Source organism: Anser brachyrhynchus (assembly GCF_964034855.1).
Source record: "Anser brachyrhynchus genome assembly, chromosome: 1".
Taxonomy (NCBI): Eukaryota; Metazoa; Chordata; class Aves; order Anseriformes; family Anatidae; genus Anser; species Anser brachyrhynchus.
The window spans coordinates 104,806,383-104,816,569 of NC_137694.1; the positions used below are offsets into that span (position 1 = coordinate 104,806,383).

Here is a 10,187-nt window from a genome sequence, read left to right on the forward strand (position 1 = left end):
GGCATCACTGAGGAGAGAGGGAACCAAGAATGGGAAAGAAACAATACTGTGTTATGTTTTCAGAAAGTGTCCAATAAAAATGTGTCCTGCAAGAGCTGGAATAGCTGGTATAGGTATTAAAGAAGACATTCATTGTATCTTAGTGGCATTAGGCTGGAAGAGGCAAGACTGGTGCAGGTACTCTCATCTGCCTCATGGAATCAGATGGAAGAGGAGTGGTGGTGCAGGAGTGGTGGTGCAGGTTCTGTTGCAGTAACAGTGCATCCACCTTCTTAAGAAATTCTCAGTTGCCTTATAGATCACTGGAACATGCTGGCTTACCTTCCTTCCCTCTTGCTTTGAGGAATGATGCCAAATTTTTCAGGAGATCAGAGCAATTAGTATTGATATTGGTCAGGCAGGGAACATCAAACAGTCAATATCCATGATTCTTCTGGTCAGTCTTATTAGTTACATCTGTCTACTGTGCCTGCTGCTGTCTTTATGTTTAATTATGACAGCTGATCCCCTTTTATAGGATACATTTAGTTACAAAAAGTGTTCATAGAATCACAGAATGCTTGAGGTTGGAAGGGACCTTGGGACGCAGAGCACATTAACCAGGACCATGTTAAGACAAATTTTGAAGATCTCCAAGGAGGGAGACTCCACCACCTCTTTGGGCAACCTGTGCCAGTGCTCAGTCATTGTAATAGTAACAAAGTGTTTTCTGATGATGGAACCTCCTGTGTTTCATTTGTGCCCACTGCTTCTTTTCCTGTCTCTGGGCACCACTGAAAAGAGCACGTCTCCATCTTCATTGCACCCTTTCATCAAGTACTTACACACATTGCTAAGATCCCCATGAGCCCCCTCTTCTCCTGGCTGAATAGTTCCAACATCCTCAGCATCTCCTCATAAGAGAGGTGCTCCAGTCCCTTGATCATCTTGGTAGCCCTCTGTTGGACTCTCTTCAATAGTTCCATTATCTCTCTTGTACTGGGGACCCAAGTGCTTGGACCAAGCACTCCAGGTGTGGCCTCACCAAGCGTTTATTAAAGGAGAAGCGTCACCTCTCTTGACCTTCTGTTAATTATCCGCATATTGCAGCCAAGAATACCATTAGCCTTCCTAGCAGCAAGGGCATGTTGCTGACTCATACTCAACTTTGTGTCCACCAGAATTCCTAGGTCCTTTTCTGCAGAGATGCCTTCCAGCCTGGTGGCCTCCAGCATGTACCGGTGCCTGGTGTTGTTCCTCAAAGTGCAGGACTTTGCACGTCTCCTTGTTGAACTTCATGAGATTTCTGTCAACCCACCTCTCCAACCTGTCAAAGTTCCTCTGGATGGCTGCACGGCCTTCTGGTGAGTCCCAGTTCCACTCCTCACAGTTTCACGTTATCTGTGAATTTTACTGAGCTTACAGAAGCCTAAAGTTGGTCAGGCATGATTTCCCCTTGGTAAGTCCATGCTGACTACTCCTGATGATTGTCTTTTACTTCATGTGCCTGGAAATGTTTTCGAGGATTAGCTGTTTTATCACCTTCCCAGTGACTGAGGTCAGGTTGACTGGCCTGTAGTTCTCTGGGTCCTACTTCTTGCCCTTTTTGAACATAGGGTTGATATTTGCCTTCCTCCAGTCTTTGGGCACTTCTCCCACTTGCCATGATTGAGCAAAGATTATAGAGCAGCCTCACAATAACAACTACCAGCTCCCTCAGCACTCATGGGTGCATCCCATCACAGTCCATGGACTTGCAAATGTCCAGTTTGCTCAAGTATTCCTTGACCCAATCCCCTCCCACAAAAGATACATCATCCTTGCTCCAGCTATTGAGCCTGGCCTCTGGGACCTGGGATTCCTGAAGGCCAGTTTTGCTGGTAAAGACTGAGGCAAAGAATGCATTCAGTACCTTGGCCTTTTCACTGTCCCATGTAACCAAGTCTCCTGTTTCCTTCAGGAGAGGGCCCACATTTTCCCTAGTCTTCCTTTTGTCACTAGGTAATTGTAAAAGCCTTTCTTGTTGCCCTTGATGTCCTTGGCCACATGCAATTTTATCTGGGCTTTAGCTTTCCTAACTTTATCCCTGGCTGCCTGGACATATGTCTGTATCCTCCCTGGCTATCTGTCCTTGTTTCCACTCTCTATGGGTTTCCTTTTTATGTCTGAGTTTGGCCAGGAGCTCCTTGCTCATCCATGCAGGCCTCCTGTCGTTTTTGCCTGATGTCTTCATTGGGATGCATCATTCCTGAGCTTAGAGGGGGTGATCCTTGAATATTAACCAGCTTTCTTGGACCTCTCTTCCCTCCAGGGCTTTATCCCATGGTACTGGTACTCTACCAAGCAGATCCTTGAAAAGGCCAAAGTCTGCTCTCATAAAGTCCAGGATTGTGAGCTTGCTGTTTCCATGTGGACATTGAGTCACTGACTGCTATTCTTTGAATGCAACCACCCAGCCAACTCCTCATCCACTGAATAGTCCATCAAATCCATCTCTCTTCAATTTACAAAGATGTGTGGAACTGTGCCAAAGGCCTTACAGAAGTTCAGGTAGATGACAACAGTCAGTCTCCACCAATGCAGTCACTCCATCACAGAAGGCCACTAGATTAATCAGGAACAATGTGTCCTGGGTGAAGCAATGTGAGCTGTCTCGAATCACCTTCCTGTCTTTCATATGCCTTCACATATCTTCCAGGAGGATCTGTTCCATGATCTTCCCAGGCACAGAGGTGAGGCTGACTGGTTGTTACTTCCCAGGGTCATCTTTTCTACCCTTTATAAAAATGGGTCTGATGTTTCCCTTTTCTCCAGTTGATGGGGACTTTGTCTGAGTGCCATGACTTTTCAAGTATGACGGAGAGTGGCTTAGTGATTACGTCGGCCTATTCTCTCAGGACCTTGGGATGCATCTGGATCCCATGCACTTGTGTACATCCAGTTTCCTCAGATAGTCTTGAACCATCTTCTCTTACAATGGATGGGATTTCATTCCACCAGTCTTTACCTTGAGATTCAGGGACTTGAGAGATGTGATAAGAGCAGCTGCTAGTGAAAGCCAAGGCAAAAATGTTGAGTATCTCAGTCTTCTCTATGTCAGTTGTTGCCAGATCCCATCTCCTTCTTCAGAGCTGGTGCAATGTCTTTTGTCTTCCTTTTCTGACACATGTACCTGTCAAAACTCATCTTTTCATTCTTTGCATCCCTTAACAAGTTCAGCTTCAACTGTGCCTTAGCTTTCCTGATTCCATCCCTACACACCAGGCAGTACCCCTGTATTCTTCCCAGGATACCTGTCCCTGCTTCCACTTCCTATGCATTTCTTTCTTACACTGTACTTTGACCAAGAGGTCCTTACTCAGCCATGCTGGTCTGTTGTCTTCCTTTCCCGATTTCCTGCATGTGGGAATAAAGAGCTCTTATGGTCTAAGAAAAATGCCCTTTATTCCTGAGGACAGTTTCCCAGGGGAAAGGGAAGGGAAGGGAGAGCACAAGAAAGAGAGAATGAGAAAAAGAGAGAGAAAGAGAGTGCAAGAAGGAGAGAGCAGAAGGGAGTGAGAAAGAGCTCGAGAGAGGGTGAGGGGGAGAGAGGAAAAGAGGGAGATTGAGAGGGATAGGAAGGGAGAGGGAGAGAGATAGAGAACCCAAGTGACACACAACACAATTGCTCACACCCACCTGACTGATGCCCAGCCAGTCCTTGAACAATGGCAGCCCTCCCATTCCTGGCCAACTGCCCCAGGTTTTATTGTTGAGCATGATGTTATACGGTATGGAACATTCCTTTTGTCCATTTGGGTCAGCTGTCCTAGTTGTGTCCTCTTCCAGCGTCTTGTAACTCCCCAGCCTCTTTGCTAGCCAGGCAGCATGAGAAGCAGAAGCGTCTTTGACTCTGTGTAAGCACTGCTCAGCAACTACTCAGTTTGTTGTCAACATTATTTTCTTCCTGAATCCAAAATGTGTCACCATACTGTTGTCCAAAAATGTAGATCCCTTACCTGGTGTGTAATAGGTCAATTCTCACACACTCAGGAGAGATATTGCTTTTATTCAGGCCTGGGTGCTTGGTGGATTTTCCATAAGTCAAGCACGCCCAGTGCTGGTTTCTTTGCTACAGTAAATTCGTACATATCCTATCAATTAAATACATATTAATGCTAATCTACATGAGTTACATAATTCTGTGGCATCATCCTTCTTGGCTCCTTTTCAGGCCCTTCTGCTCATGCCTTCTTTTCTTTGGGGGTACTCGGTGGTCTTCAGCGGTCTTCCCTGATGAAGTACCCTAACCCTTTTTATCCATATGTGGTCACATCACCTAAGGACAACTTAAGGCTACTTTCTGTTGCCTCATTTCCATTCTTTCTTCCAGAAAGAGCATTTTGCCCCGATCAAATGGAACCTAAGTTAAACATTAAACATAGATTATTTGTCGTCCTGTGCTACATAAATGATAGTTGATTATAGGGATCCTTAAATAAACTTAGACAATACCTCTTCTTTTCCAAGGGAGAGATTGTTCCACTACAATACAAGCTACAATAAAGAAAATTAACTTCATCCCAACCAAAACCAGGACACCTTCGTCAGACAAATTTGACTGCCAATTCACAAATTCGATAGCAACTTGTAGAGCAAAGGATGTTGTTCCAGTTACTGTATGTGTTGGAGTCCGTGTTTCCCTTGACATGAATTGCAGCACATTTTTCTGCAAAGAGTAAATTGGGTTCTCCAGGTTTCCAGAACCTGTAAAAGAAAGTTCCCCTATTGAGAATGCATTGGCATGCATGACAGTTGGGGTGAAGTCATCTCAAACGGCTGTGGAAAACAAAAGCGAACAAAAATGTGACAGATCGGGAGCTCTGGAAAGGCAAAGAAGACTGCTTGTGTCTCCCTGACTTTTCAGGGCAGTTAGGGACAGACACCCCTCAATGGCACAGACCTTGCCTTACACCATGTATCGGTCCCTTGGACCAAGGGCTGTGATTTGCAGGACTTTCCTCACTCTCTCAGGATACTCACGAGGCCATCTTATTATATGGAGTCCGATCCACCCATTGCCATTGCCCATTTTTGTGAGCAGTCAGGCCTATGTAATATTTTGTTTCATAGGTGTTCGTAACTAGTCCTTTCACCGAGCTGAAGAGGAACTCCTAGAAAAAAAATGTAATCTCCATGAGGTTCAGGACTGAACAGAGGGAGGTGGCAGGAGTCCCAGTGGGGTGCAGCTGGTGGCAGACAGGAGCCAGTGCTGAGTGGATGCAGCAAGGACATCCCCCCTCCACTGCAGGAGCCAGGAGGGGCTCTGAGGCCCCTCCAGGCCTGGCACTCCTGTCTCCAGGCTGCTCTGCCCCTCTCTCAGCCCTGCACTTACCTGCTCTGCTTCTGTATTGATCACCACCAGGCGGGAGCCCATCCCACTGCAGTTCTGCTGGCTCTCATCCCAGGACATCCGATTAGCTGAGAAGTAATAGCAGCTTTCTTGAAAGCGTCTCCAGCCCTCTGGACAGCACTTCCAGCTGTCCTCCACAGGGGAAGAAGACCCTGTTTTGAACAAGATGCGCTGTGCCTCTTCTCAGTGAGCTCAGTGTAGAACCCCAAGTATCAGGGAAGGGGTTTGAACTGCGCCTCTTTTTTGGACAGCGGCAAATGATCTCTTTTGTGCTCCACAAAGAGCACCACTGACAGCCTGACAGATTCCTGTCACAAGGCCCCTGCCTGAAGTGCTTTTTACTTTGTTCTATCATGCCCATTCAAGCTCTGTTTGGGGAGAGAGGCAGTTTCTGCCTTACCGTTCCCGAGGAAGTGAGATGGGAAGTAGCTGGCAGGACTCCTCTGGGAACACTTACATCAGAAAAGCGTTGTCCAAGTGATTAGCTCTCAACTCATACCCAGTAACAAACATACACAGTAAACTAGTCTGACAGCCTTACTGCCAACACAGGTAGTTTCTTACACAAGCCATGTTTTTCCTAGAAATTTGCCATACACACAGAAAGTCACATGATGGATTGAAAAGCATAGGCACATTCTCTTAAGCACGAGGTTGTATTTTTTCAGGTTATATAGCTCTATCTGTAAGCTGTATATATCACACACAGAATATAGCTCAATATAGAATATGTCCAACAAACAAGTCCATCCAGTATAGTCAACCAACAAATACACTCTGGTACACTGAGCAGAGCTGAAGATGCTTGCCCTGAATCTCAGACCTCACAGGGAATGTCTTCTTGGGTTTCCCAGACAGGAGCTCTCCAGGGGGGCTAAGGGCAAACCTACGCAATCAAGGTGCAACCGCCAAATGTTGTAACCAACTGCTGCTGATACGGGGCCAGAAAAATGAAAGGAACAGGGAACGGAGATGCCCAGAAGGCTGCTGTCCAAAGCAAGACGATAGAGGAACCAAAACCTAATGCTCTGAAAACACTTGGCTTTGTGCATACAGGAGGGGAGCTGATGTTGGCTGATCAGTATGGAGAATGCAAAGAAACTCATTTTCATCCGCTCAAACGAGCACTGGAACACGCTGCCAAGGGAGGTTGTGGTGTCTACTTCTCTGGAGATATCCAAGGCCCGTCTGGATGCCTACCTGGGCAACAAGCTGTAGGGAAACTGCTTTGGCAGGGGGTTGGACGTGATGCTCCCTTCAGGTCCCTCCCAACCCCTACATTTTTGTGATTTTGTGAAATGAAAATCTGCTCATTTCATGCAGTTTAAATCTAATCAGGATCAAAGCAGTTGATCTTGGGGGTCTCAGATCCCATTCTTAGCACCAAATGGAGAGAGTGTAGTGTCCAGTGAGTGGAAGAAGTAGAAAAATTTTGTTAATTTACCTGTGTTCTTCTGTATTAGATCAAGGTTTACCATTACATTTGTAGAAACAGAAACCCTGGCACAGGCTTGAGCCATCCCTTACAAAAAGATGAGGTGCTTTTGGCTAGATTTGTGAACTGGACTGGACCTGAGGGGCTGTATGTGGGCAGAGAATGGGACGAGTGATCAAAAGATGGAACTGGAGCAACCCACCCTCTTCCACTGGCCCAGGACATGTTTTCAGAGCATCCTAAATCAGATTGTACAACATAGCATTTTCTTTCCTCACGTCTCCATCTTCCTTCCCTAGAGCAATCCATCTCTGGCTGACAATCCCATTCCCAAACTCAAAGGCTGACTTACACCTGAATAAATTTGGGGGACATGCTTAGTGTCACTCCCAAGGCTCTTAGCATCACTCACTTTTGCTTGCAGGTACATTGGGGATGCAGTGCCACTCTGGAGCATTCTGAGGCAGAGTCTTGTACTGGCCGCAGCTTCTGTGAAAGAGAACAACTGGGAAGAGAGGAAAGAAAAGGAAGGCGCCACTGTCATCCTTTCATCCTCACTCATGGGCAAGCTGTCCTGCCCTCCAGCTTCTGGCTGAGCTCCCTCAAAGACTCTGTTACATTAACAAGCTCTGAAAATTGTATCCTGAAGGAAAAGAGCAGACAGCTTTCCCCACTGCTGGTCACTCCCTCCCTCGGGCAAACATTGTTCAGATGAACCCCTCTCTCCTCAGCTGGCTGAGAGACTCATTTTCCCAGCTGACAAAGCCCAGCTAAGACACCCTTTGAGGATGGGGTCGCGAAAAGGTCAAAGAAGTTGTGAGATCAGCTTAATAAAGGTGCAATATCAATATGCATTCCCTCTTAATCTTCCTGTGTTCTGCAGCTTTAGAGCACCATTTGCACCCATACCAAGAAGGGGAAGAACTGCTGAGTGCTGAGGCCTCACCCAAGGGAGCTGAACACCACAGAAGAGTTACCGCAGAGCAATAACGATACTCCAGGACACTACAGGCAACGTATTTCCCTTCCGTTTGTTCCAGGCGGTGTGGGTGGGATGCAGCTGGAGCATTTTGGTGGATTTACGCCTCGCTCTGCTAAAACGTGGGCAGCCCTGGTAGCAGTATTTCCAGGGAGACCATGCTGGCTCCTCGGCTGCAACATGGTCACAAGGAGCTCTGAGGGAGACCACAAATGTGGCCAGCAGAACGGAGACCCAACAGCCGGCCTTCGGGGAACCTGCTCAGATGTCGTTTGGCACTAAGGAGACTTCTCGGCTCTGTTGCAGTGGGAGGGCAGGAGCTGATGGGTTTCAGCCAGGACTGGCTTTATTCGGGCAGGTGGGGAAGTGAGAGGAGCTGTGGGAAGGCCCTGCCAGGACACTACCTGCTAACTGTGGAAGGGACGCTGCTCCCCAGCTAAGAGGGCAGCGGGGGAAAGGGGCAGCAGAACAGGCTGTTTCGGTGCACGGCAGTCGCCTGCTGGCAAAGAGACTAGGGTTTTCTTTTTCCACCTGACACCAGGCAACTTCAGGCGACCGTTCCCTTCATCCCCGGGGAAGTAAAGGGACCCTGGAACCCACCGAGGCCGACGGTCACAAGGGCAGTTTTGACGGCAAGGGCAGAAACAAGGAAGACCCAGGGGCTCAGGCGGGAACAGCTTCTCCCTTCTGCTGGGGCTGAAAAACACAAGGCAAGAGTGGAAATCCCCCGGCCCAGAGCTGGGAGGCAGGATAAGCCAAGGGGCTGCATGCCCTGACAGCCTGCTGATAACCCTGTCCCAAGGACTGGCAAGTCCCGCAGGTGCTGTAACCGGGTCGTGCTGTCTGTCGCTAGCAGGGGGTCACACCTGCAGCGTAGGGCAACACAGGGACTGCCCTCTTGCTTTTTATCACAAGCCATGCCTGCGCTCTTCCCAAACTGCACTACTTTCCTTGTCCTGTCGCGCCTCTTTTGTCCCCTGCACACCGTCCTGGTTGCCCTCCTTACCCCTGTCTTTCACTGAATTCCCTTTCTGTACTTCCCTCCTCCTCACCTCTCTTCAGAGCTCCTTTCTCTCAGCTACCCAACTCCTTATTTCGGCTCTGTCCCCCAGCCTTTTTTATGCAATAGCATGTAGTCACTTACTCAAAGGAGTGACAGTCCAGCTCGGTGTTTGTGGCAGCAGACACGCAGAAGAGATGGTTTCTACCCTGAGAATGGGCACTGGGTCTTTGAAGCTCTTGGGGAAGCCCTCACCTGGTTCTTCTTAGAGACACCAGAGGTGGGAGTACTGATGTGTGCTTAGCTTGAAGCAGATAGTTTAACTAGGATAAATGATAGTAGGATAGCACTCATCCCATAGTCCAAAGGATGGATAGTCCCATCCTTTCCAGATGAAGACACTGAAGGGGATCACAGACAGTAGTCTGTCTGGACTTCCATTCCCCCTGGCTGCAGGGAAAGCATCTTTCTCCTGGCCCAGGTACTCCCCAGTTTCCTAGTCTGTTGCTTCTCTCTTACCCTAAACCCCTTCTCCTGGTACACAGCCAGCCACGGTACCGTGCCCTTTATACAACCCAGCCCTGTATTTTCCCCCACCTTCTCCTTCTAGAGGAGGACAGAAAGGAAGGCTTTATGGTTACCTGCAGTCCCAGGACTGACTCTCCCTCCCTGGTTCATTATTGCTGCCACAGCATCATCTTCTCCACCAAGAGTCCGTCCACCTTACTGGTACAGCCACAAACACAGCCCTCCTCACGCAGAGAAGGCTGTGCTAGGGCAGCTCCCACAGTGCTGGGCAGCCTGTGCAGACTCTAACCTGATGTGCAGACAGAGTCATAGCTGGGGTATTACCCACAGCACATGGAGACGGGGGAATTTTCATCATTTCTCTGTCAGGACATTTCACAAGAGGCTTGTTGCAACACAGAAACTCATAGAGGCAAAGGAAAACAGACGAAAAACAGAACCACTGCTGCTCAGACCATCTCAGACCACATTTTCAATCAGCTTCACAGGGCACAGTACTGGTGGTTTTCCTTCCCTGGTGGGTGAGTATGTGTGTGAAAATGCCTGTGCAGTTGGTATTTCCTGACAAAGGGATAATAAACACACTCACAAGGGCCTACAAAAGCAGTCAGAACACCCCAGGAAGGCACATCTGTGGCTCAGTCTGGGCAAGTCCCCATGCAAGGCCTGAGCCCAGTAACCCAGAGCACAGGAAGTTGCCAACATGGTTTCTGACTAATTGCTGAGGAAAAAGGATGGTGCTTTGAGCAGAGAGGAGGGGTTGCATGTGACTTGCTGTTATGGAGCCGGAGATCAGAAGGGATCACCAGATCATGTCAGCATCCCTGCCTGTTACAGATTGAGAAGCTTTACTCTCTCACCCCTACGTAAGGCA

General features: G+C 48.2%; 1 protein-coding gene across 3 annotated transcripts; it reads right to left on the reverse strand.

The window, feature by feature from the left end:
• Positions 1–1,154: 1,154 nt before the first annotated feature.
• On the reverse strand, positions 1,155–9,476 carry LOC308188530 (C-type lectin domain family 6 member A-like). Of its 3 annotated transcripts, XM_080577715.1 has the most exons (6): positions 9,427–9,476; positions 8,386–8,481; positions 7,219–7,311; positions 5,354–5,523; positions 5,002–5,132; positions 1,155–4,725 (listed from the first exon to the last, which is right to left on the reverse strand). In XM_080577715.1, exons 1-6 carry the CDS (start codon positions 9,461–9,463, stop codon positions 4,566–4,568), a joined length of 687 nt encoding a protein of 228 aa, XP_080433841.1. In that variant the 5' UTR covers positions 9,464–9,476; the 3' UTR covers positions 1,155–4,565. The 3 variants fall into 3 exon arrangements, 2 of the variants coding, with proteins under 2 accessions (XP_080433841.1, XP_080433840.1); XM_080577714.1 differs by lacking the exon at positions 9,427–9,476 and having other exon boundaries at positions 8,386–9,011; XR_013945550.1 differs by lacking the exon at positions 9,427–9,476 and having other exon boundaries at positions 4,652–4,725; positions 4,922–5,132; positions 8,386–9,011.
• Between the last annotated feature and the right edge of the window lie 711 nt (positions 9,477–10,187).

What these genes read in the sequence shown, in the direction of transcription:
- LOC308188530 (XM_080577714.1), bottom strand. Translation starts at nt 8,704, where the DNA reads ATGGCTTGTGATAAAAAGCAAGAGGGCAGTCCCTGTGTTGCCCTACGC. An exon ending in CCTTGTGACCGTCGGCCTCG is followed by an intron (nt 7,312 to 8,385) that starts GTGGGTTCCAGG and finishes CTCTCTTCCCAG; the next exon opens with TTGTTCTCTTTCACAGAAGC. An exon ending in TCAATACAGAAGCAGAGCAG is followed by an intron (nt 5,133 to 5,353) that starts GTAAGTGCAGGG and finishes TTTTTTTTCTAG; the next exon opens with GAGTTCCTCTTCAGCTCGGT.